Raw genomic sequence first — 27,817 nt, 5'->3', positions numbered from 1 at the left:
AATCTCCACAATCTACAGTGTAGTTTCTCTAACAGTGAGCAAGAACTATCTTTTGCATTTTAAATTTCTCCATTTTGATGGTGGTTTGCTGTCAAACATTTTAGTATATAGTTTCATTTTAACATCTGAGTTACTTCCAGACATATTAGCATTTGATGCAAAACACCTGGAAGTTTCTATGTTGGTCTTCTAAAAAGGCCCATCTTTAATCATAACTCCCAGTAAAGCAGCTTTCCTTAAGACCCTAAGAGAATACAGAAACACTTGTAACATTTGTTTTAAGTACATTCTTCAGCAAGTCATCTCCTACAGACCACTTCTTCTCAGTCAGGATTGCAGGATGAGGCCCAAAGAGTGAATACAGTTGCTTTTTGTCTGGTAGCCCACTTTCTGTACAGCAGGCAACCCACTAGGCAATAATCTTCAGGCCTAAATCTTGGAAGACAATACTTGATGTCTTCGTATCAGCGTCCTGCCGATTTCGTCTACTCTTCGGCACCCTGGAGTGGAAGTTACATATCAATTGAAAGCCCTGCTTTTCCATCCTACTCTATGCCTTTTCTTTTCCTGTCCTATAGAAATCTACATTCTGTCAGATGAAATCCACCCCTTAGCAATAGAGGATTTTCCACTACTTTTCTATGGATTTATTGCTCTCCTTGTGAAAAAGATTGTTTATTGCTTTTAGCATATCTGCTTAGGTCCCATCTGTAAGACAGGGATAACAAGTCTTCTTCCCATTTCTCTATAGACTAATCTGTTTATACTGCAAACATTTCCATCTCCTTTGTGTAAGTTACTATAGCATCTTGCCCAGAGCAAATAAAAGCAATGAGGAAGTGTGATTACTGAGGGAAAACGTTGATGTCTCACCTGTCAGTGCCATTGCCAGGCGAAACTCTTCCTTCAGCATCTGGAGAACCTCTTTTGCTCCTTCTTCACCCTAAGAGATTAGAAGACAATATGTACTATTATGTGCACATATAGCTCATGTGTGTAAATACAGACATGCATACTGTGCCAACAAAGTTTTAAATGCACAACCATAACTCCTGAGTACTTGTCATAGCAAATTTTAAATCAGATGGTCTGGGTACATGCAGACACATTCAGGTACACTCCTGTGTGCACACACATACACATTTGTGCATACCCTAAGCTTAAACAGGGAGTCTAGATATTTATAAACACAAAGTTGAGGTTTTTCTGACTTACTTGATAAACCAAGCCCCAAATGAGAGGTCTTCCAATGAACACAGCTCTGGCACCAAGAGCAAGTGCTTTGAGAACATCTGTGCCTTTTCTTACACCACCGTCTAGGAACACCTCCACCTTCCCCTCCACAGCCTCAACGATTTCAGGCAAGACATCGATCTAGAAGAGTAAAACAGGAATACAGCTTGTCTGCTTCTGTAGCCCTATTTATTTTGTGAATGAATTCTTACATATAGGAGCCAAGCTTTAAAGAAGCTAAATGAGCAGTTGCGTTCCTAACTGTATGCACAAATAGCACAGGTTTATATTGAAAACCAGCAGTGACTTAGCATGTTAGCAGATATACACAAAGGTCAAATTTATTTGGAGAGTCACATAAATATAATGAGAATCGGCAGGGTCACATAAAATGGCCATCTGATCCTATGACATGTATGTGACATAAGCCAGTATCAGATACTTGTGAAGTATATAAGAAACAGCAAGCAGAGAGGCCTTTTCTTTGTGTTAACCCCCCCACCCCAAACATCCAGTGTTCATTAGCTTGGGGATGAAACTGAATCACTGTCACCTTTCAATAACCATCTTTGCTTTCTTGTTTACATTTATTATTCATTTATACTAAGGACCAGCAAGCATCCAGAAGCCCAGAGGCAGGTATTGTATCCAAAGACATGGAGTAAGAGTAAGGTGTGCCCCAAAGAACTTAGAGTTGGCTTAAAAATTTTAGTGAATGTATTATTCCTTTTGAAAATGCATCTTGATAACAGGAATAAATCTAGAGGAGACTTCATAGGAGAAAAAAGCCAGCTTTCCTCTGAATTTTGATCTAGGTGGGAAATGCTTTCTTTTAATGCACTCATATATTACTTTCACCAAGCTCTTCTAATCTCCTACAGTAGTGATGAAGTTAAGAGTGGAAAGGATTTTTACTGTTCCTAAGTTACAAGTGATGAGGGAGTTAAGCAACATGTTCACACCAGGCAAGAGGTCCCAATGAAGAGATGAGCCTCCTGAATTCAAACCTCAAGCATTAGTTACAGGGCAACTGTTCCCAAAATGCCTAAATAGTTCCTATTCATGAAAATCAGGAAAGACACAAAACTGGAAGCCAAATACTAAGGAGACTGGAAACAGTGTGTGGTAGTAAGACAAAAGGCCCACAAATTCACGTCTTTCAAAGACGGATGTAATTCATTTCCTTTCTAATGGATGAAAAATGACCAGGAGATGGGGGGGAGGAAGACTTGAAAGTGCAGTTTGTTTATAGATTTGGATTAGAATTTTCTTGAAGTTTGGCACTTGCTGTGATTTTTTTTCCCCTCCCTTTGGTTTTGCTCTCTTGCCAAACATATTTGGGATCTATTTCCATATACAGAGACCACTTTCTACATCCTGACAAACCGTACCGACATTAAAGTGCTGTAATAGCTAAAGTATGATGCAAACCATAATTAAAACATCGATTTCCTCAATGTGTAACTGGACACTGGAAATATTAACCAGCTTGGGTTCAGCTCACGCTCCGAAAAGCCATGGAATTAAAGCAAATTATTATGGTTTTAAAGCAGAAACATTTAGCATGATCTGGTACAGATATTTCCATTGTGAGAAGTAGTGTCTTTGTACGATGAAATTCAGTGAATACATCAGCTTTAACAGCGCCTTCTCCTCTGCACTATGGTGTTGCAAAGGAACATCTCATAACAGATAGTTTGAACAGAATGTTCTACTGATTTTGGCAAAAAATTCATGTTTCTTGAGCTTTCTCATTCCTCAAAATAATGTTTTTAACATCCTTATACATCCTTCCTGTCGGATTAGCTCATGTATAGACTTGCCCAAGATTTTCAAATACTCTAATTGAAATTGGGGAATATATTCTCAGAAGGTGATAAGAAGATAAAGAGAACAGAAGATGAAGATAAAAATTCGTTTCAGAAGGTTTAGGGACCCACACTCTGAAAATTCAGTTCCCCTTAAGGTATCTGGTACTGAATAGCTGCAACTCTCCAACAGCACTAAACCATATCTGAAAAAGAAAAATCTCAGTCTTTCTTTTGAAACTGGACAATTCCTGACATCAGGAAGTCTCTTTTCCTACTAGTCCCCGGGAGTAGTTGGAGACAGCCAGGCAAGAGCATCTCAGAGGATAATGCCTCAACTCGGAGGTCAATGCCTCAACTTCATTAACCATTTAGAAAACAATTTGTGCTGGCGTCTGGCTTCCCAATGCAGGGCTTGGGTGCTGAAGAACCAGCCAACACAACCAGATAATCACTGGGTATATGAGAAGACCTCTGAAAGTCAGTGGGTGAAGGAAAGTAGCTGGGGATGCTTGAGGGTGGATTCAAGGATACATCCAGTCCTTGATGAAAGAGCAGAGAGAAGTGCTCTGGGCACTGCAGGGGGAGCATGCCAGAGGGACAGCAGAGATGAGCAGATAAAACTTCATGTGCAAACACTCAGCAGTGAAAAAAGTTTACCTGTCCCCCTCTCCCTTCAGAGAACCATCATGGAAAACAGGAGGTTTTTCATCAAGGACATACTAGGAATCCTGAAACAGTCACAACTGGGCTTTGATTCTCTTCCCTGTCATTCTCTTTTCACTTAATGCAGCTTTCCCACACCAAATGAAGCAAGATGAGTGATGACTGGAATTTTGAGGGTTTTCCTTCAGCCTGAACACATACTTTTTCATTTTCCTTTACTTCTTTCTGTTTTACCAGATGAGGACTTCTCAAATCCCTTTCACCTTTGGAAAAGGCACAGGGTAGCACGACAAGGAAAAGGGAAAAAAATAACGTAATTTAACCACTCTGTACCTTTTCCAAAGGTAAAAATGTTTGAAAGGAGAAAAAGGGAGGGTTTCATTCTGCCTTTAGCTGTTCTGTAACCCTGTAATTTTTCAAAAGCCTCTGAAGAATATTAAAGGGGAAAAGCAACCTTCGATGTGCTGCAGATGGCAACAAGGGGGTTTCAGAAAAGGATGAGAAAGGAGAAATAGATGAGGAGACTGGAAAAGAAAATCCTTAAAGTCTTTCCAATTTCTAAAGCTTTAACTGACAGTAATGCTCTGTCTGAAACTGCTCTAGGTTTCCATGCAGGGTGCTGCAGCCAAGGACAGGGTGCTCAGGTAGCTTGAAGAAACAGGCACACATCAACCCTCCTGTGTTTTGTTGTCTGATCTGACCAAGGGGAGGCTGTGTCTAACAGAGTAGGATGTGACATACATAGAAAAGAGGAGAAAGATTACTGTTTGTGGGTTAAGGCATACATCACATATTTACAGGTTTTCCTTCCAGCTACCATGTGTTCAGAGAAGCAAATAAGAAGCCAAAAGGTAGAGAGAACCAGAGACTACTGGTGTATATTGGCATCAGTACTTACAGTTGCAGGGACCCCATCAAGTTGGCGTGCCCCATGATTTGACACCAGGATACCATTTACCCCAATCTTTACAGCTTCTTTAGCATCATCAGCTGGAAAACAAACACACACAATATGCCCTTCCGTAACTGGGAGCATTGACACCATGATGAGGGAAAGTTTGGCACCACTAAAAAACACATTGCCAGGTAATGCAAAGCCACTTTGGGGCTTCACCCTTCCAAAGCCCCATCTCAACACAGAGAAAAGTTTTATCTCTAAGAAATAAGACCAGAAAAGTAGTTTGAAATGTGGGAGCAGAACATTTGATCACTTTGGATTAGCAGCCACTTTAGTTACAAGCCTTTATTTTCTCTACCACATTCTGGAACTCATCACTAAGAAATTTATTTTGCTGAATGATTTTCTCCAAGGCAAAATTGTTGGCATGATTACAACAATAATCCATACTTAATGAAACCACTACACTGTGCTAAGTGCTCTTTTGACAGAGTGGAAATCCAGCTTTCCTTGAAGTTGCATACAGAGTTTACAGGCACAACCAACAAAGCAAGTTCCATCTTCTTGGCTGCGTTTGATTTCAGACATAACTGATGCCAGCTGACCAACTTAACACATTTAGTAAGCTCTGGTCCCTACCTGTTGAACATCAAGGTAAATACACCCTGTAGCACAGCCATACAAACCATCTGGTACTTATTTAAGCAGCTGCTTCTGCAAGTGTCTTTGTTGCTGGGTTCCTAACCATGCACGGAGAAGGTTTTCTTTACTTCTGATTGTTTTGGGTCTCTTTTGGCACATCTTCCATTTAACACAGCACAGAAATACAAATGTACATCCCACCGTATTCCATATCAGCAAAGTGGATGCTTTCCACTGAAAAGTAATGCAATTCTAAGTAATTCTACAGAAACTTCCCCAGCACCAGCACTTTTTGTTCCCTGTGCAAAAAGGTGCCTTGTCTACCCCACAGGAAGCAGCAGAGCTACACACCCCTGAGGATTCCTTTTGCTACAATAGGCAGTGAGGTCAGCCCTCGAAGCCATTTGATGTCCTCCCAGTTGACACTTGCATCTATTGCCTCAGCTACATACACAGCCAATCCACTGTTTTCTCCGAAGTCTTTCCCTGAGGAGAATGCCAGGTCACTGCTGGAGAAGTTCTTTAATCTAAAACGACAAAATACATAGGAAAACAGGCTGAGAAAGATTCAGTGTAGCCACGGATCAGTGCCTAATGCCAGCATTCAGTTTAGCTGTGTTAAAGGTTTGCTGTATGGCAGGGCAGGAGCAAAAAAGCCCATCCCAGCGTGTCAGATCACAGTCTTTTGTAAGCCAAAACCTTTGGCTGGCAAAGCCTTTGGTACCATTGGTACAGCTTTCTCCAGCCCAAGGCAACTGTCCTGGTGCTTCCAAAAGAAACAGGATAAAGTCCAAAATCTAAAGGTTCAGCATCAAATCCACAACCAGGAGGAAAAGTCAACAGTGAGAGCACTAATGTGGGCTCAAGGTTCTGTCCTCCTATGCGACTTTTGAGCATGACACTTTGCCACTCCTTTTGCCTCAGTTTCCCATCATAAAATAGGAACAACAGTATCTGCCAGGAGAAATGGACCAGAGGTTGTGGGACATTCAGACCCTAAAGGAGTACAGGCTGGATTTAAGAAGATAACATCAATCTTGCTTGCCACAACCCAGGACCCACTGAAAAGTAGAGGTGCAACTCTACTCACCAGCAAAAATCCCCTTTGCTTTCATGCAGAAAAGTTGGGTTTGTTTTCCGTTTTGCTTTTTTACCCCCCAAATCCAGGGGTTGCAGCTACTGGAGGAATAGGGGATTGGGTAGGTGGGAAGGGAGAAGGAGGGAGGGAAATTCTGTTAAACTCCATGAATTAGGTGGATCTGCATGAAGCTTTGCAAGGAATTCTGAATTTTCATCTCTGACAACATCCAGCCAGTTCCCCTCATGTTTTCTTTTTTGCATGTTTCCTTGTAAAATATAGGAGGGGTGGAAATGAAGTTCATATGAAAACATTAGCTATTATTTGCTCTTTAGCACCAAATCAATCTCACAGGTTCTAGGAATGAGTGGTAAGAGACAGCCCCTGCACCAAAGACTTCACAGACTTACTACACAAAGCAGGAAAAGGAGGGTAAATAGAGTAATTCAGGCTGTGCTTGTATTAGAAAGCTGAAGCAGCTCCAAGTGTTCACAAGCATTAAACCACCATGAGCAACACCAGTACTACCAAGGACACCCATGTTCCACACAAGGCTGATCGCCCTGTTCTTTGGAAACTCTCTTGTTCCACATTGTGCTGTTTTATGCTCATATTCCACATTCTGGGACATGCACTGGGGTTTGTGCATGGAAACTGGCTGGTTTCAGTGCTGATTTCATGCCTGCAACAAGCTTTTCTGTTCAGCTCCAGGCCCAGAAGAAAATGAGAAAGGGCTCTCAGCAAGATCCAGCTTTTCAGCTGTTGGTTTGTGGAAGGTGGGGTGCCCAGAGGAAAACAGAACCGTGGATAAGATTATATAAATAACTGTTGTTTTTCTTGGCCTGTGAAATGCAGATCAACACTTGAATGAATGTTGCCTTACATACGTTTCCGAGCACAATGGCACCTTGTTGTTGCTTTGAGAACTTTGTTGAAAACCTGAAGCCAAGAAAAAGTTATCACATAACTGAGCGGAGGAGAGTTCCACCGCCGGCTCAGCAACAAAACACTGCCCAAGAGTCACTCTGAAACCTGAAGGGATTCATTAGAACCTTCAAAGATTACTTCAACTTTGTATGATTTAATGTGGTTCATTCAAACAAAACCTTGTTAGGGTTTGGTCAGGTTGGGTCAAAGGGTTTCAGAAATGCTCTGTCACTTTACTCAAACATTTCTGGATTGACTCGCATTCAAAATCTCTTTAACCTCACACATTAAAATGGTGCTACCCCTAAAAGAAGCTATGTAAAGAATTATTCCAAACTTTTTTAGGTGTAATGACAGTGTTATCGACAGTGTTTTGTCGATCACAGATCTATAGCAGAATTACTACATGGAGCATACGCATACCAGCATGCTACATTTTAACATTAGATGTATGAGGGATATTTTGTTTTATGGTGCTTTCCTCATAAGACTATACTTAAACACAGAAATCACAGACAGAGATAAGCTTGCTCTGTCAAACTTCATCATACCATCTATGCTTCAAGTACAAGCATATGGGTAGATCCAACACCCCAGGCTTTGGAGGTTTTCTTGCTTGTGAGATGAAGAATCAGATTCATTGGAGAGTCCCGTGGCTTACCTTCCATTTGAATATTATGAAAAAGAAGAAAGACCTCAGGATGTGATATTATGTTTCTTGCTCTACACATTATGTATAGTAAGTCTATAGTATAATATGATAGTCTTAAGAGACGTAGGAAGAGCATTTCAGATCCATTGATAATATACAAAACTTGGACTCAAATCAAAGTTAATCTGTTTCAAAATATGTTCAGTTATCCTTTGGGGCTTTTTCCTTCCATTCTTGTGTTCATTCTCAGGCTCTGAATAAGAGCAAACACAGCACTCTCAATACACGCTGAGGACGACTGCGGTCACTACCAAGACTTACTTGCAAGATATTCACAAGATTTTTAGCTCCATTTTGTAAACCCAAGTCCTGGATATCTCGTCCACTACATACTTTTCTAGCCAGCCTGTGGCTGCTAACACTGTGCGAGCACTTGCGAATAGAGAAGCTGTGGCTGCCCCATCCCTGGCAGTGTTCAAGGCCAGGTTGGATGGGGCTTGGAGCAACCTGCTCTAGTGGAAAGTGTCCCTGCCCGTGGGAGGGGTTTGGAACTGGGTGAGCTTTAAGGTCCCTTCTAACCTGAGCCCATCTCCCACGTCTCACCAGTGAACATGTACCTGAGGTGGGGAGGGAGCTGGAACTTGTTGCGCACGTCATCGAAACGCCTGCCGAGGAATGGCGTGTCCACCGTCAGGAAGATCCCTTTGTATCCTGCTCTCTCAGCGCGCTTCACAAGGGATTTGGTAACCTCCCGGTCCTTGTACACATAGAGCTGCAGCCAATGAAGGCCGGATGGAGCTGCTTCAGCCACTTCTTCAATGGAAGAGGTGGCCCAGGAGCTCAGCATCATCCCTGTCCCCATTGCTTGGCAAGCTGGAGGAAGGAACACAAGGTTACGTTTGAGATTATCCAAGCTTCTCTGAGTGGGAGCACTTGGCTCATCAGAGCATCTCAGTGTTTGTGATCTCACGCTGCCTTCCTCAGTGTTCATGTGCTTTCAGCCTTGCAGGGATAACTGTTAGTAACTGCACTGATAGCAGTTACTAACAGTGGCGGGCTGCTGTGAGCCTTCTCTGGTTTATTCTCTGTGTTTAAAAGCAAATTCCTAGTGACTGCCATCTGCGCAGTGTCTGGGATGATCCCTACTTCAATGCTGGAAATAAGAGATACTATAATCAAACTAAGCCTAACCCATATTAATAAATCCTTATCCTAAGGGGAGCTTGTTTGTAAGCCCTGAGTATCTGGCTACTGTTTGTCAGACATTTTGGCACATAAGTTTAAGGACCTACGTGCACAGTTTTAAACGATCTAAAGAAATAAAAAAAATACATGGATTTAAGGCTTTCAGCTTTCTGAGCACTGCCACAGTGCTGCTGATTGGTGTTTTGGATCTGTCATTCTCAACATTGCTCTTCAGTGCTCCTCACCACCATCATAAACACACCCCCCCCGAGCATTCTGATCACCACATTTTGGCTGCTTTGTCCCACCCCCAAAATGTTCACTGGCATTAAACCTATGTTTCTTGAAGTGCTGTTCTAGTAAATGCCTGTTTTCATCCCTACAGGGAGTTTCAGGGCTTACTAAACAGGAGGACACAGTCCAAGAGACAACCTTATTTAAAGACTTGAGGGTGAAGCTCCACTGTTCTTTGCTTGAACACTTTTGCTCTTGTCTCATGGCCTGAAGGAGAGGAACCCACATCCATTGTGTGATCCCACACATAAAGTTAACACTTCTGCTGATAAAAAGGAGAAGTTCTTATCCCACAGCAGTGGGGTAAACACACTCTGTGACAGTCTCCATCTAGAACACCCCAAAAGTAAGTAGAGAGATGAGTACATACAATAGACAAGTGGTCCCTGAAGTCTCCAATGAAGCCAAAGCAATGGGTGCTCATGCCTGGTGTGTTTTGGCCTCTCCTTTACCTTTGAAAGGCTGTAGAATGGAATCACTCCCGAGGCATGGGCAGCCCCATGGTTAAATGTCACTGAACAATCCCAGATGGGGTCAAGCAGCCGGAGGCTCTGTGCTGGCCACCTCCCTGGGGGTGATTTCCAACCCAGGCTGCGCTGCACACCAGCTAACCTCATACAGCCATATCTTTATGAATCTATCACTTATTCTTCTTGGAGTAATCTGTCACTTAATGTAAAATAAAGGAAAACACACTGTAAAACTCAAAAATATTATAGAAAGCCTTATTTTTCTTGGTCTACCGCAGTATGCATATTTGTAATGTAAATGGAGCCCTGTTTCTAAACGTCATCTCCAGCCCATCGAGGAATTTAAAAGTGGTCTTTATGACAACATTTTATTAAATAAGGATTACAAGTCTCTTAGAGTGGAAACTTATGAACAGCTTATTCAAACAAATTGGTTACACCCTCCCAGGGCCACCAGGCAGCTTTCAATCACTGCAAATACAGAAGCGATGACCCAAAACTCTGCATTGCAGCCTTTTCATTCCTTCCCTTAAAATTACTGAAAATAGTTCCCTCTCCCAGATTAAGTACCTAGAAATGAGCTGCTTCTGAAGAACCCATGCTTACTGAATGCCCTTCTCTCTACAGCTCCCTGAAAGGAAGATGGAGCCAGGAGGGGCTGGGCTCTGCTCCCAGGTAAGAAGTGATAGAACAAGCTGTATCGGGGGGGTTTGTATTGGACATTAGGAACAATTCCTTCCCCAAAGGGTGCTCAGGCATTGGAACAGGCTGCCCAGGGCAGGGCTGGAGTCACCGTCTCTGCAAGTGTTCACACACTGTGGAGACGAGGCCCTCAATGCTATGGGTTAGTGGTGGCCTTGGCAGTGCTGGGGGAATGGTTGGACTGGATGATCTTAAAGGTCTTTTCCGACCTACTTGATTCTATGATTCTGTGATTCTGAAGTCTTGTTAAAATCAGCTGTGGTGGGTTATTGCAAATCCTGCTAAATCCAGTCCATCCATTGATGCTAACAAAACAGGGGATCTGCATTTCTGTTGCTCTGTCAAATACAAGTTCATGAATGAGAGGGAGAGTTGCTAACCCAGCAATTGCAAAACCTTTAGATCAGATAAGGGGGAAATGTAAATGTTATGGGTCAATCTGCCTTTAGGTAGCCATTTATTTCCATTCTTCCTTTTATCCTCAACCTCTATAGCCCTATGGACACAAGAAGCAAAAATTAGAATAGAAACTACACAATAAAATCTACTGGGTGAACAAAAGGTCTAAAACACAATAGAACACTGTACTCTTTCAACTGCATCCGTAGCAATAGAAAAATAGTGCTTTCATCTCATTTAACATTAGATATAAGTGGTTTGGTTCAATCAGAGTTCAAGCATCCCAGACTGGGTTATGGCACTGTCATGAAGGCATACTCACAGCATTCCCCTGCCCTGTAGTTATCAATCTGGTCCAGTGCCAGCTCGACACGTGTAGCTTGGATCCATGCGGTCAAATGCAAAGTTCACACACACAAAAGCTTTCCAAGCTTTAGAAATTCCAGGTTTGGTTGATCTGTGCTTTATCTTGATCATTTCAAAGCTTATTTTGACAGTTTTCTAGGTTTTCAAATGCATGATACATCAGCCTGAAGTGTTGCCAGGCTCTATTTTTTCTTGCTACCTCGAATCAGGTTTTGCTAAAAATACTCTCCACTTCTTGCATATTTAGCTGCAGTGGAAGAAAAGAGAAGCAATTCCTTTCCTCCAGCAACTGTATTTTACACTTCAAGTTTGGGGTGCTGCAAATACCTCTGTTTATTATTGTAAATCAGTACTACTAGATCCGTATTCCCACAGGATGCTCTTGCAACAACGTGTGACATTTGCCAGAGTTTAAACATTGGATTTTTGTAAACCAGCCTTTCCTCATGCCATTTCAGATTGCTTTTAGTCCTTCTTTCCTCCCCCCAGGTCTTCCTTTAACCCCAAGCATTGCCCAAAGCATACATTTACCTTTGTGCACACCTCAGGCTCTCACTGAGGTCAGTGATAGTGCAGAGAGCATGGCAGTAGCCACATACAAGAGGCTGGGGAAGTTTTCAATGTCAGGATGATAAAGGTTTGAGTTATTTGTTCTCCACCTTGTTTCAGGGCCAGATTCAGCTAGAATTGGGGTTCCTAGCAAAGGGAAGCTTCACAGCCTTTGCTGCATATGTAAAGGAAGTTTCTCAGCCCCACTGGTACCTCCTTGCACTTAGCCCAGGGAAGCCACAAGCAAGGTCGTACCTTCTCACCATGGAACGCAGACCTCAATAGGATGGGGCTTTCCTCATTCTTAGAGAACTCAGATGAAGTATTTTACATAGCAACAAATCAAGTGGATCATGCGACAGGACCCACTTGGGAATCCACAGGAGAACAGAGTGATAATCTTTTTTTAGTCCCTTTTTCATCCTGAAACCGCAGTTTCATCTGATAGGACATCACTTTGCTAACTGGTTTAGGAAGGTATGGAGTTTGTCCCTGTAGGCAACCCAGCAGCAACATACTTCATGGGAGAACACTGGAGAAGAGCCTAGTTCTTGCGTTTTTATCCAGGTTACCAGGAATGAGAACTTTCTATTTTTCTCTAACTGTGCAAATTCCTATAATTTCCCTTTAAGGGACATCTCAGAAGCATGCAGCCCAACTGCCCCACTGTGGTTATTCTTCCTGAAGCCACCAGTGAATCCACTGCCCCCAGGTTAGGGGCCAGAGGACATTACTTGGAACCAAAGTGATGTCCTTTCAGCACGGTGGTATTTCTCAAGAGAAGTAGCTACGTTCTTCGAGCTGCATCTCCCAAGAAACAGACTTGTTTAAAGTACTCAACATTTCTCTCTTGACAAACCACGCTTGGCTGAGAAATCCCCTGCCTGGCCTTTCCTCACTCACCCCTTACAAAACACTGCGTGTGAGTTGTGCCTATGATCCTTGTGTTGACACAACGCATTGTGTCAGCTGTGCAGGAGGGCTGGAGGCAGCAGGGAAAGATACACGTGGCCAGGATGGATCTGGCTGGTCTGAGGAGGGCTGTTGTGCCAGATTGCCTGCGTACACTTGCATCAGAAAGTCCCCTGGCCATGATGGTCTCTGAGGGGAGTCAGGGCCAGGTCAGACCAGGCCATTTTGTCCCACATGAACATTGTCCTCTCAATGTTCCCTTATAGTAGCTATAGCCATACCTTAACATTTTTGGGGAACAGCACATGGGTAGCAGTGAGTATCTCCTGTGAGGACAGGCTGAGAGAGCTGGGCTTGTTCAGCCTGGAGAGGAGAAGGCTCCTTACGGGAACACCTTATAACAGCCTTCCAATACGTAAAGGGGCTGACAAGGAATCTGGAGAAGGGCTTTGGACAAGGGCCTGTAGTGACAGGACAAGGGAGAATGGCTTTAACCTGCCAGAAAGGAGATGAAGAATAGACATTAGGAAGAAGTTATTCACTATGAGGGTGCTGAGGTGCTGGCCCAAGGTGCCCAGAGAAGCTGTGGCTGCCCCATCCCTGGCAATGTTCAAGGCCAGGTTGGACACAGGGGCTTGGAGCAACCTGCTCTAGTGGAAGGTGTCCCTGGCCCATGGCAAAGAGTTGGAACTCTGTGAGCTTTAAGGTCCCTTCCAACCCAAACCAGTCTGTGAGTCTATGAAACATGGGTACAAAGTCCTGCTATTTTCACTGTGGCTGAGCACCAATAGCAGCAGGTTGCAAAATCCCTCCTTCGTAGTCACAGGCATGTGCAATGATCACAAGGAAACTGTGCTCATTGCTCAACAGCATCAGAGCAAACAAGAAGCACATTGTAAGTTTGTTAAGAGCCAAAGGAACAAAGGTGTTCCTTTCTAGTGGAAATAAAGCTGCCAGTAACTCAACTAAAAAGCTTTTCAGTCAATGTTCCTATTCTCCATTTGGCAAAGCAAATGGTGCCGTCACATCGCAGGTGATGGTGAAACCCTTCTTGTATCAGCAGTAACTCTGAAAGTTATCTAGGAGCAATTGCAGATGGTAAACATCAAAACGTCACATCTGAGCCACCCCCCAGTCAAAGCTTTCAAAAGATCAGGCCAAGAAAGCAGTCAGGTTGTTCCACCTGACCTTCAAGCGAGTCACAGAAGTTGGGTATTGCAATACTGCTTCTGGGCTAAACCACAAGAACATGAGGTGATGGGTCAGTGAGATAGCAGTGTGCAATGGGCAGCAACATAATCAGAATAGAAATCTCAGTAAGATAAGGCTGCAAATCTGATTATCATTGATGAAGGTTTCAAGAAGTGGCTATTTCTTGCTGAGCAGCTGCTACATGAGGGTTTGCTTTGGTGTTCTTGAAAGCGGGTCCTATTTACAGGAGCACTCGCAGGGAGTGCTGACTGAATAGAAGACTCCGGGGAGACTTTATTACAGCCTTTCAGTTCTTAAGAGGTGCCTATAAGAAAGGTGGGGAAAGACTTTGTATCAGGGCCTGTTACAGGACAAGGGGTGATGGTTTTAAACTGAAAGAGGAGAGATTCAGGCTGGATGTGAGGAAAATTTATTATTTGCAATGAAGGTGGTAAAACACTGGCACAGGTTGCCCAGAGAGATGGTGGGTGCCCCATCCCTGGGGACATTCAAGGCCAGGCTGGATGTGGTTCTTGTCAACCTGATCTAGTTGGAGATGTCCCTGCTCATTGCAGGGGGGTTGGACCAGATGAGCTTTGAAGGTCCCTTCCAACCACAACTATTCTGTGATTCTATCATTCTAAGACAACACAGGGATCACACAGAATGCAGTTGGGTTGGCAAATGAATAGTGAATCTTCTGATGGACAAGCAAGACAAAACTAAGTCATGTAGAATCAGAAGAGCCCTGTTGCAAAGTGTTTAGGAAGCAGCCCTTTGCTCTTTAATGGTGGCTGAGATTATTCATCAAATTTGACAAATATTTTTTAGTTAAAGAGGTCGAAATTGGAGTGGGAAAGACAACAAAAATTCACCTAAGTCAAAATGTCATGTGTGGATATTTTCAACATGGAAATGTTTTTTGCTGAGCTAACACTTTAGTCTCAAAACAGAGCTATGGTGAAAAGCATTAATTGGAAAATGAAATGAAACTTTGTGTTTGGGATCATATTAAACATTTCAGCTAATCCAAAACAATTTTCCTCCCAATTCTTCAGTTTCTACTGAACAGAAAATCCATTCTTTGGGAAATTGCAATATAAACTGATGAATTGTAACTAAAATGCTTGGGAATATACTTGAAGACAGACCTGGGAGAAGTGGGACAACCACCAAGGTCCATGAAATCCTGTCAAGGACAAGAGAGCTTCCTCCGTGGGGTCTCCTGGTCCACTTGTATACATCAAAGGAAACTGAGGAGCAACCTCATTACAGCCTATATGGACAATAGCTTTTCTTTATGCTGTTTTGTATCTAGCAAACAGAAGTGTAACTAAATCCAACATCTGGATTTGAAGCTGTGCAAGTCCTGACCAGGGGTACAGCTTATTCTGCTCAAAGTGGCATTAGATAACCTTTGGAATGAGTTGTGTTGTGTTGGATGGCCTGTCACCAGCAGCTTTTAAACTTACAATTGAACAACTTTACCCCAAAAAAGATCCTTTACTAATGAAACAGAATTGTCAATGAAGGTGTGTTTAAGGGGAGCTGCCAGACTTTGCCCTGCTTTGGGTAAGATACACATCCCTCTCTACCAGCTTGGTCGCTGCAGGAGAGCATCCTTCAAGGAGCAGCTTCCCCCCAGCTGGAGGGAGCTGCCAAAACTCCTCGCCCCAAAATGGGGACTGGGACTTGTACCTAATGAGAGACACCATGACATGCTCTTGTCCCTAGAGAGGACATTTGTGCTGCCACATGTGGGCAGAGCTGCTGGAAGAGCAGAGACTACAGCAAAACTCTGTTACTGAAGAGGATTCCTTGGCAGGACCATGAGTCGGTCTCACAATACAAAGAGGAAGAGGGTTGGGACTGGATGATCTTTAAGGTCCCTTCCAACCTAAACCGTTCTATGATTCTATGAAATGTGGATCCTTTTCCAGGATCATCATAACAGCAGAGGTACCACCATACGTCGCTTCCTACACACCTGAGCTAAGAGCCAAGCTTATGAAGTACACTGGGTTTTTGCAAAAGCCACAAGACTATGGATCAGACTTTCAGCTTGTGTAAATCACAAAGCAACCAACAAACTGCTCACTTATATTTCAGCAGTATCATGGTCTAAGACAAGTTGGATGTTTCAAACCCCCTGATCCCAAATGTCCCAAGTCTAAGGGAACCTTTAAGCCAAATGTGTAATTTATGGCTAATCCCTGTCATCTTAGAAGGTCAAACCAAATGCTTGGCACTGAACGTCCCACTCCACCTCTAATAGAGCACAAAACTGAAGCATGTTTTTGCTACAAGAAACACTGCTGCAATGCAGAAGCTGTGACTTGACTTACTGTCAACTTTGAAAGCAATGAAAAGTTTACAGCTCCAATAGACAATTTATTTGATGCCGCATTCAAACCATTGCCAGTTCACCAAGCTCTCCCAGCTGGAAACCTCAAACACATTAAATGAAGTAATCCTACATTAAAATATGAAAATATAAGTGCACAAAAGTCAGGAAGTTCCAAACTTATCTAGCACAACCATAACTCAGCCGTGTAGTCAGCCTCATTGTACCACTTGACTTCGTATGTCATTGTGGATTTATGCCTTAAAATGTGGCTGGGCTATGTCATTGGTGAGAAGTTTTGCTAAGGAACATGCTGAATTTTGTGTGTTTCAGATCTGGCTCTTAACATTGCATTAATACATTCGCACTGAGCAGTAGAATGTTTCAGAGTTCCCTCCCAGCATAACCTGGGCCAGAAATAATGCACAAGAGCAGCCAAAGCGCAACCAGATGCCACTTCACAAACCAATTCAAGGTATTCGAGCTCCATCGTGTGGAACACGCCGGCACATACAACAGGGAAAAAATCTTGGGCTTCCTAACAAACCTCTTGGGAAGAGGGAAAAAACGTGTCCAAACATAGTATGAGAAAGGAGAATCGTGCTTTTACAGAGATTGCTGATGGAGTTGTGCTGCCTGTCACGGTGCACACCGCAGCGATGAGGCTTTTTAATGGCTATTGTGACTAGCTCCCACTGCAGGGCAGGTAATGAGACTCACTTCACACCATCATTGCTCCTGGAAACGCTGTTAGAGGGGCAGCTCAGCCACGCACAGGATTTATTAATTTCTTTTAATATTGCTCATTCAGGCTTTGCACCCCTTTTCAGTCAGTGCTAGAGCACTGACATGCACAGCACAGTGCTGTTCCCATGCAACAGGCACACCCTGTGACCTCTTTCTTACACTTTGTGTCATTCTGCAGCTGGATAAAGGAGCAGGAAACAGTTTCATGTCTGAATTGTGGTTAACAGCCCATTTCTTGCAGCCTTTTAGGCCTTCTTTGCAGCATCTAGCCCAAAGAGGCCCTTATCTCACTGGTTCTCTGGGATGCTCTCAAAGAGCTCTTTTCAAAACAAGGATTTAGGTTAAAATAAGGCTTAGATTAGACATTAGACAGAAGTTATTCACTATGAGAGTGGTGAGGCACTGGCCCAGGGTGCCCAGAGAAGCTGTGGCTGCCCCATCCCTGGCAGTGTTCAAGGCCAGGTTGGACACAGGGGATTGGAGCAACCTGCTCTAGTGGAAGGTGTCCCTGCCCGTGGCAGGGGTTGGAACTGAGTGAGCTTTAAGGTCCCTTCCAACACAAACCAGTCTGGGATTCTGTGAAGTGTATTTCCCAGATAAGCAATTTCTAGAAGCAGTGCTGTAACAGGAAGGATGTTGCTGTGACAATATATAGAGTTATATTCATAGAATGTAGAGAAAGATATGTAGGTAGATGCAGTTTTCAATTTTCTGTGTTACAAATGATTCCCTTCTTACACAGTGCATTTCTCCTCTCTGTTCCATAATGAAGGAGAACCTCCACACAAAACAGTCAATGGAAAATAGTAAAGAAACAACCAACAATCAACCAGATTACTCTAAGCAGCAGCTCAAACCCATCCTGGCCACAGCATCAAGAAACCCAACCAGGCTTCACAGCCAGCAGCCCAGCGTCACTCTGCTCATCTCTACCTTGGTGCAGAGGGCTTTGTCTTTGCTCACCTTTAGCAGTTGCTGTCTCTCCATCAGCGTGAGCCATGCGCTGCATAGCGGTGGCTCCGACACAGACCGGCATGCTAATCCTCTGCCCTAGCACCGAGGTGGACAGGTCCATCACCGACACGTCCCTGAGCACACGGGGGTACAGCTTCCACCTGACACAAAGGAAGAGGATAAAAAGCATCACTGGGGTTATTTACAGTTTCTAACGGGCAAGAGCAGATGTTTCCTGCTGTCAGGAGAAACATGGTGAAAGCTGTGATGGGGCTGGAGCAGAACCTCATTGAGTGACCCAGAGCTGCAGCAGGACCTGCAGAATACACAAAGCAGGAGGGATGAAAGTCCATGGAGGTTGAAAGGTGAAGAGCCTTTGAACATTATTGGCTGGTATCATTTGAAAGACAAGACAGGAGCTGCAAAATATTCAGGTTCATGGTAAGTCTCAGCCTCCTCAAAAGCCTCAGGGCAGATCTGTATGGCAGAGGGTGAGCAAGAACAGAAGTCATCATCCTCCCTCAATTATTCCTTCTATGGACTAGGGAGCCAAAAGACCCAGGATTTAGGTATAAAACCAGCCTGGCCAGCATGCTTAGCCCTCCCTGTCCCCATGCTATGGGTCTCTGCAGTGAGACTACTCAGAAACAAGCTGCCACATGGGACGCGGGTGGCCACGGTGGCTGCCTTGACTTCTCCCAGCTCAGGGGGTGTGGAAATCCACTGCACCACATCTCTGCTGGCACAGACACTGAGCTGCTTTGCTTGGAGAGGTCCTGTCCCCAGCAGTCCCCAGCCACTGTGCACATAGTCCCTGGGACATGCCGCAGGGACTCCAGACTTCCAGGAAAAGACCAAATGTGGGCACTGTAATTTGGTGCAGGAATAGACCAAGCAGCACAACTGCTTTCCCAACAGGGTAAATTACAATCTAGCCCTTGAATGGTGTGGCCCAGCATTGGCTTAATCCTTCCCAACCATGCTTTGCCTTCAGAGTGTCCCACCAGAAACCACACCAGCCCAGAGCTGGGCTTGATTCTCCTCTGGGGTCTTCAACCTGTGTACAAATAGAAGCTGACACCAAAACAAACCCACACTTAATCTTAAATATAATTTATTGCAGTCAGGCTGGACATCGTGTGCTTGCATACACAGAAATTTACCCTTTTTTCACCCCACACAACATCATCATGAGAGGATTGAAATCTCTCGTCTGGGCTCAACTAGATGACACCGCAATATCCAACCCTTTATTAATAGGGTTGCATTGGGGATCCCTGTAAAACTGGAGCTTTCTCTCCCCATCCAGGCGATGCTGTACATCCAGGCCACTGTTGCTACAAGCCACAAGAGGGTGTGCAATAGCAGGGGCTGCCTCTGCACGTGTGTGTGCACTGCACCAGGCCAAACACTGTACAGCCATTAGCGAGGTACACATCCATCTCTCACTAAGGAATCCCTCCCTTTGAAAGGAATCTGATGGCCATTGAATTTTCATTACAGAAAATAATCTAAAACATAAGCTCTAGTGCTGCTGAACCTCTACCTGCGTAGCACTAGACTGACTTTACTATTAGGATAGATACAGCAACCAGAGGCACCGTTACCCTCAGACTCTGCTCCGAAAGAGAGCAGTGGTCAGCTTGAGCTCAAATATCAAACTGACAAGCTGGAAAAGAGAAAAAGGCAAGACAGAATCTCTTCATTTCATAGAAAGATCAAGACATGTTTCCGCAAGAAGCCTGGGGCAGAGCCACGATGAGACCCAAGAGCACGGGGCCGTGCCAGCTCTCCGGGAAGCGCTCCCCAGGGAGGAGGCAGATAGTTGTGATGCTTGGAAGGAGATGTGTATCTGTGGGAGTCAGCTGTATCATTCAGTGCCAAGACACACACTGCAAGTATGCCTCCTCAGGCGTGTTTTCATGCTATTGTATGGGTTTGTTGTTTCTCAGGGGAGGGTGGGACTAAGAAAGTATGGCTTTTTCCTCCCCCCTTTCTTCCTAGTTCTCATTCCAAAGGCTTTCTGTCAGCTCCAAGGCATCTTTTAGCTGGGAAAAGCAACAGAAGGAGCAAAAATCCTCCCAATAGAGCGTGCAAGAAAAATGATGCTGTTTCAAGCAGCATCCTTCCCACTCACCTTTATGTGCCATCAGATTACTGCATCTATGAGCTTTTTGGGCACATGAGCCCCAAATTTTTAATGTAAACGTCTCTTCCAAAGTCTTCTGTGGCTTCTCTTCCCCTTGCACCTTATCAGGTTGCATCCTCTTGACCAACATCAAGCAATAGCTGTAACTGAGTATTTACTAGGTCTCACGAAAATACTACCTTAGTATTATACTCTTGAGTTAAAACCTGATCTTGCTTTGGGAACAGGGGTGTCTGCAGCTGTGAGTTTACTGGACATGTGAGGCACTTTCTGGACAATCCCTAGGGAAACGCCCTTAACAGCCACAAGCAAACCCTAAGAGGTGTATTCCCAATAACCAGAGCACTGCTCATTCCGCTGCCAAACACAACTGAGCCTGTGAGTGGAAACATTCCCTGGAGATCCTGTAACAAACCTGCATTTTTGCAGTCATCCTCATCTCATCACCCCCTTTTTTATCCAGCCTGGTCCACACTCACGTGCTGCGATCAGCAACCCCAAGTGGGCGCATCTTTCTTCCCAGCTGGAAGCGGGGCGATGCCACAGCATGGGGAAGGCAGTGAACACCCCTGATTTAGGCAACTTCAGCTAAATGCTGGTTTAGAAGCAGGATGGAAGGAGAGGGATTAGTGTCTTGGGGTGGGTTTTTCCCCCTCCATGCTCAAAGAAATCAGATTGTCTTCTGGCTGAGGTTATCTACAGTTGGGTGAGAGGGAAGCACTCGCTGCTTGCCAAAATGCCTTTCAGCTGTGAAAAATGACATTTTCAAACCACACCGCATTTCCAAGCAGGTCTTCTTGTATCTTTCTGAGCCCCTATCAAACCATCCCTTCGTACTGCATCACGAGCAGTGAGCCTGGGAGAGGATGCAGTCTCCATCCCGACTCCAGCCCACTTTGCTGCCTTCCCTAGGCAAGGGGCAGATGCCAGCGCTGTGCCAGGGTAACCAACACCTCCTTTTGCCTGAGGAAAATCGATTTTCTCTCCCAGAAAACCCTCTTGCCATCCACACAGCGACTCTTTTTGTCCGAGGTGAAAGACATGGCAGCAATCTAACTTATTATCACAAGCGTCCCTTTCCTTTTCTCCCCCCTACAACTTCACGTGCGTGTTTGACCCCAATCACATTCTCCGCCTTCCTTTTTTAGCCAATATTTCAATTATTTATGTGCCCAGTCATTTGAACACCCTGAACACGGAGCTAGAACACGATGTGTTTGCAGAGGACACGCATCGATGCTGTCACTGATGAACACGACAACAAAACAGACCTTCTCCAAAAGCCACCGGGGAGTCAGTACATGTCAAGGTGGATTAGCAGGAACGTGTTCCTACACACACAGACATCCCCCTGCATTAACATGCGGAGGGGAGATTTCAGATTGATTCCTTCAATGTCATCAAGCTAAAGGCGTCCTGACCTTGTCATAAAATCTATTCTCCATTCAAGCCCCTTGCTTCCGTGACAACTTGAGAGTGAAATTAACTGCCAGACAGCACGAGGCTGGAAGGACACGTGGTGGTTTGGGATGCAAAGCAAATGCAAGGTGAATGCAGTCAGATGCCATAGGGAGTAACATGTGCTCTGACATCCCAGATCATCTTTTCTTGTCTTAATGCCTCACTTATGCCAGCACCACCTCCAATATGAGTAAAAGATGATTTTCTGGCCTTAGCAGAAGCACACTAATGTTGATATGTGAGCTTCAGTTCTTCCCTCACTCCCAGAAGAACTGGAAGCTGGGGGAGAGTTACTGTACTTGGTGTTAACCTCATCTTAAACACTAGCCTTTTGGAGCCATTTCATACTCTGGAGTCTTATTACAGGTTCAAAGGGCTTTGAGCTCCTGTGCTGACAAAGGCCAGGATATTCAGTTTATAGAATCACAGGATGGCTTGGGTTGGAAAGAACCTTAAGATCATCCAGTTGCAACCCCCTGCCACAGGCAGGGGCATCTCTAATGAGAACAAATTGCACTGCTCCAAAAGTTACACTGGCAAGAAATATAACAGCATCTATTGACACAACCACTCATTTGCTAGATTAGTTCCTAATAATAATCTATTTCTCTATGAATACAACATTCAGTTGCCAAAAATATAAAGAGCTCATAAACAAACCCAACACTGATTTTCCCCTCAAATACAATCCATCCCAGCAGTCTTGTTCACCCAAATCATCTTGGGTGAACATAGCCCATACCAAAAAGGTAACAATTCACGCTCCCAATCACTTTGGTGCTTTCTTTTCTATGTAAACACATTTATACATATATCTGTAAATATTTACATAAACTGTAAATGGTTTTAATCAGGCTGCAGCTTGGCTTCTGACAGTGGAAATCAATGGGAAATGAAGCTGAACATATTTGTTTCTGTCACAGAGTCATCTGACTTTGTGATCTCTGTGGCTTGGGGTGTAAAGTCCATCTTACCTTCTGTTTACCCACAGGCTGTGCTCAGGAACAGGGAGGAAAACCAGTAACGTGCAGAGGGACTATGTGAGAGTCAGAGCGAGCAGCAGTCCTGCATCCTTCACAGTCAGGCCATGCTTCTTCCAACAGCATCAAAGAAAAGATTGCACAAGTTGCTTTTGTCAAGCAGGTCTCTATAAACCAAAACACCATAAAGACTTCATACCAGGGCTACACCTTTTCTAGATGTGCTGCCAGGAAGCCATTGCAACCACGCTGTAACGAACCATTAATGGCAGCATCCAACGCTCAGAAACCAGGAAGCCACCATCCCATGTTGTGCCTCAGCAGGGACAAGTGGGAACCACTGTAGCTATCGAGATACAGTCCATGGAGACCAGTGCTCAGCATGCCTCCTAAAAGGTTCACCAGCTCATTACAGGGGGTCACCTTTGCAGAGGACAGTCCATTGGGCTGCAGGCAGCAAGTGCACGCAAGTGCTTCATGGAAATACTTCAGATGGGTACAGGAAGGTACTAGAAATGTTGAGAACCATTTAACTCATGTTTCTGAGGGCTACATAAGGGCTGTTTTTAAACTCTGACCACTTTTACTATCATTTCCCTCTGGCTATGGACAGATAAAAGAGCACATCTGTCCATGAAGCCCTGCATCCCTTCCACTTCATATCAGCAAAGCTGGCAAGCCCCAGCAGATGACTCCAGCTGTAGTGCTCATCATCAAGGGGAGAGCTGTGCTGGCCCTGCAGAAGGAAGGGGACTTCTGTGCTTCTGGCTCCCACTGATCTGCTGGGTGACCATCAGCTCATCACCATGCTTTCCTGTGCTTTGGTGGGCAGCCAGAAAGAGATGTTGATGTAGAGCAACACAAAGGTAACAAGCAAGGCTTTGACTTCAGCATTTCTACCCCATAACCTCTCTCTTTGGCTGTCCGCAAGTTCAGTTCTTTGATGACTTAATAGAGTAAACCCACTGTCAAATCTTTCAGATTTTATTAACTGCCTTTTGGAAGATGTTTAAATGGCCCAAAGCTCCTGAGGAAATCAGATCTTGTTTTCTCTAAGACAAATATACAAAAGGAGGGGGAGCAAAGACAGGAACACAGCTCCCACCCCCTTCCTACCTTCACTGCTGTGGAGCAGGAGCCCAGCATCAAGGGCCTTTCAGTCACACCAGGACCTGGCAAGTTTAGAGTGTCTCAGGCTGTTCAAGGCACTGCTGATTGGTATCTCCTTCATCTTAGGGACTGTAGTGATAGGACAAGGGGTAATGGGTTCAAACTTAAACAGGGGAAGTTTAGATTGGATATAAGGAAGAAATTCTTTACTGAGAGGGTGGTGAGGCACTGGAATGGGTTGCCCAGGGAAGTTGTGAATGCTCCATCCCTGGCAGTGTTCAAGGCCAGGTTGGATGAGGCCTTGGGTGGCATGGTTTAGTGTGGGGTGTCCCTGCCCATGGCAGGGGGGTTGGAACTGGGTGATCTTAAGGTCCTTTCCAACCCAAACCATTCTGTGATTCTGTAATGATTCTATGAGCTCCAGGCTGCCTGCAAGCTCTGCAGTTCTGAATGCCTAAAACTGGAGGCTCCTATTGCAAACAGGGTAGAAAATGCCAGATGAGGTGAGCCTGAACCCCACAGGTGACCAGCCTGATGCAAGGTAGTCTTATCATGAGAGGAACTTGCCCCTCTGGTGGGAAACAGCTTCAGAGCAGAGCTGCTCTTATGTCAGCATGAACATCTAGCTCTGCTAATGCCAACACAACAAGCGGACATACCCAGCTTGCTGAGAGCCTGTCTCCGGGCAGTTTAGATCCAACTTAATCAGGATTAGCTCTAGCATTTAGTAGTAAAGAGTTCACTACTTGTACAGTTTATTGCTTCAGAGCACTTTCTTTGACTATCCTTTCCTTAGCATCTCATTTTGGTTTTATGAGGACAAGTAACATCATAGCAGCATCTTGAAGCATTAAAAAACTAAACTAATAAAATAAGATTAGATGAGTACTACCACATCCCTTCCTGCTCCTACTCACTCCTCAAAGCCAGAGTAGTCCCTTGGCTTGTGTTTGAGCAGCTTGAGGGATTTCCCCATGACGGCAGCTGCTGCATTGAGCTATGGGGTCTCTAATAAGTGGTCACAGTGGAGATTAGTTTTCTTCTTCTCCTGACATTATAAAGCTTTTCTATACATGTCTTTAAAATTAGGATTCCAAGCTGGTTTCTGGGACCTGACCTTTGAAATCCACTTAAATGAATTACCACCAAGTCTCTGCAGCCTTAAAGTTGTGAGGCATTTCCAGCTGAATTGCTCACAGCCTATGGAAAGGCAACCAGCAGTGAATAGGATTGCTGCTCTGCAGCAGAAAAGCAAAGTGGGGACAGAGAAAGACTAAAGATAAATTGGAAAACTGCTGTTTTGGTTTATTAAACTCAGAGGGATTAAAGACAAAGCTTTCAGAGGTTAGCAAAGCAAGTGCAGGGGGTTAAATGTCTGTGCCAACACAGCACCTGAAGGAAAGAGAAGCCAACATGGGTTGAAGCAGCTCAACTGAAGCAGCAACTCAAGTCTCCAGCCACCTTGTTCCCTCTGCAGTGCTCAGGCTGATGCTCTGGAGGCTGAGAAGCAGCAGCAGAGATTCAGAGAATGGGGAACCAATGTGAGCTTTGGCCCTCTTCCACTGAATCCGACAGCAAATGCTGACTGAATTTGTGTTGACCTCGTGCTTGAGACAAAGGCTGACCTGAGCCCAGGTTTTGACAACAGTTCAGGGGCTCAGTCTACCTGAAAACGGGTTTATCATAATTCCCATCATTTACAGCATTTCCTGGTGAAGTGCTGAGCTTCTGCTGGACTTCCCCCTCAGCACAGCTTGGCCACCCAGGACTGAGCCCTGCCTTTCACAGCTCACTCCGGAACTGGGATATGCAACTCCTTTCTGCTAGGCGATGCGGCTCTGATCCCACAATGCTGCAACAAGCACTTACAAGGGAAGACTGTGTACTAATCCAGGCTGGGAAGAGCAAGGAAAAGACAAAACTGACTCAGGATCTGAAAGGTACAACCCCACCATAAGAATCCCTTTGCATTATAGCCCCCAGTGTAGAAATCACAGCTTGATCAGCTGATTAAATATTGGAGCCAAAAGACTCTTTAGGGAGTTGACGTTAACAAATGAAACGCAGCTAAAGCTAAAAAGATGCTACTGGTTTTTAGGGACTGCTTTTTGACAGAAAATATTAGGTGAAGGAGTGGAAGAGGGGACAGTTGTTCACCAAACGAATTCTGTAAGTGTATTTTTTGCTCAAAAAGAAAGAAGTTGCAGAAAAATTGAGTTTTGTTCACACAGAAATCTCATATTGCATCACATCTACTGATAAAGCAGAATTTACACCCCCTACATCCCACCCCAGCCTCAAATCATCCTCCTACCTTGAAAATGCTGCTACATTATCTGCTAGTGTTTCTTGGTCATCTGCTCCAGAGCGGTAATAATCATACACTGATTTGGGGAGGAATTTCGCAGCGTGCTCCTCAAAGTCAGCAACGCAAACCAGCTTCCCAGACATGCCTGCAGATCCCCCAGGGTTAATTCAGTCCTACTTCCCTCTCTTTTCAGCTGCGTATTTTTGTCTGTAAATCATTAATAAAGGGACCTCATCAGGATTCAACTTACCCCCAAAAAATGCATCAACTTCTTGTGTCATATTGGACTTCAGCACCGCGTTTTATTTCATGTGGTCAAGGGCAACCTAGAACAGAATGGAGTAAGACATAGCAAACAGGAGATTAACCAGCAAGGAAATAAATACATAGGTGCAGCGCGCAGGGCTTAAACCTGCAGTAACAGGAATGCACAGTCTCTCGTGTAGGCCTTCATCATTCAAAATATACAGGAGACTGAAACAAGAAAGAGACTGTTTATGCCCCAAAAGCAAAATCTTGATTTGGATGGTTTCTACATGTAGGTCCCAGTCTGGACATTTAGGACTACACCTAACACAAATAAGATTCCAGTTATTCCCATTAAAATCCTGGATACTGAGTGAAATGGCAGGGACCAGCGTGCTCAGGCATCTAGAACATCCTCAGCCAAATGGCTCCTGATTTCAAGGTAATTCCACCTCCACAAGCCACAGCGCTCTGGTTGTTCTTCAAATGTTATGAAATCAGATGCATTCACCAGCTGGAAATAAAACCACCTTATTGAAGAGATGCCATTCAAAGTGTAACAGACTCGGTTAAGATTTCTTGATTGAATCTTGACTTAAAATCTAACAAATATACATCCTTTGCAACAAGTATATGGTATTTGTTTGTCAGGGAACACTTAAGAGCCTTGGGTGGCATGGTTTAGTGTGAGGTGTCCCTGCCGATGGCAGGGGGGTTGGAACTGGATGATCTTAAGGTCCTTTCCAACCCAAAGTATTCTATGATTCTATGTGTACGCAATTCAGCTTTCTGGCTGTGCACATGTCAATTATTAATAAAGCTATTTCATTAAAACCAGATTTTCAGAAGGAGACATTGATACCTCGATAGGAAACAAACCCCCCAGAGTATAGTGTAAGACATGGCAGACTGCAGCATGCACAGGAGCAAAGCAGCAGGCACTTTGCTTGCTGCACACCCCTCTCTGGTGCAAGCAAAGCAGAGAGCCTGCGTTTTGCTCACTGTTCAGTACTTGTGGTGCACCAAGGCCAAGAGATGCACTGCAGTACAGGTATAGTCATGCCTCACCCCCTCCAGTAATCTGGGGCTTTAAGTGACTTGATATTTTCATTGTTCATCAAGGCTGAAGGACTGAGATAACATCAAGTTAAATATAAATGCACCTCTGGAAACCACAGCCATGTTCTTGCTGTTTATAAATAACTGGGAACACAAAATTCTGCAGAGCGCCAGAAAAACGCTTACAATTCAAAGGAGATTGTCACTATCTTTGGAAGAATCTCTCAGGGGCTGAGGCAGGAAGGATGGTGCCAGCTGTAAGCTTAGTCTCAGGAACGATTTAAAAAGAACAAGGGCCCTAAGAGATCCCAGACTGATTTGGGTTGGAAGGGACCTTAAAGCTCATCCAGTTCCAACCCCTGCCACAGGCAGGGACACCTTCCACTAGAGCAGCTTGCTCCAAGCCCCTGTGTCCAACCTGGCCTTGAACACTGCCAGGGATGGAAGCACTCCAGGCCAGCTATTTTTATATTTTATATTATATATT

General features: G+C 44.4%; 1 protein-coding gene across 1 annotated transcript; it reads right to left on the bottom strand.

Moving 5' to 3' along the window:
- Window positions 1-429: 429 nt before the first annotated feature.
- On the bottom strand, window positions 430-26,168 carry HAO1 (hydroxyacid oxidase 1; the record flags this gene model as incomplete). The annotated part of the gene is made up of 8 exons (XM_080615849.1): window positions 430-500; window positions 874-943; window positions 1,216-1,374; window positions 4,606-4,697; window positions 5,599-5,774; window positions 8,522-8,777; window positions 18,027-18,178; window positions 26,032-26,168. 8 exons carry the CDS (start codon window positions 26,166-26,168, stop codon window positions 430-432), a joined length of 1,113 nt encoding a protein of 370 aa, XP_080471975.1.
- Between the last annotated feature and the right edge of the window lie 1,649 nt (window positions 26,169-27,817).

The sequence above is a fragment of the Psittacula echo genome (genome assembly GCF_963264785.1).
Source record: "Psittacula echo genome assembly, chromosome: 4".
NCBI classification, from domain to species: domain Eukaryota; kingdom Metazoa; phylum Chordata; class Aves; order Psittaciformes; family Psittacidae; genus Psittacula; species Psittacula echo.
Note: the sequence above shows the minus strand (reverse complement) of the source record. Positions and strands in the feature narration are given on the sequence as shown.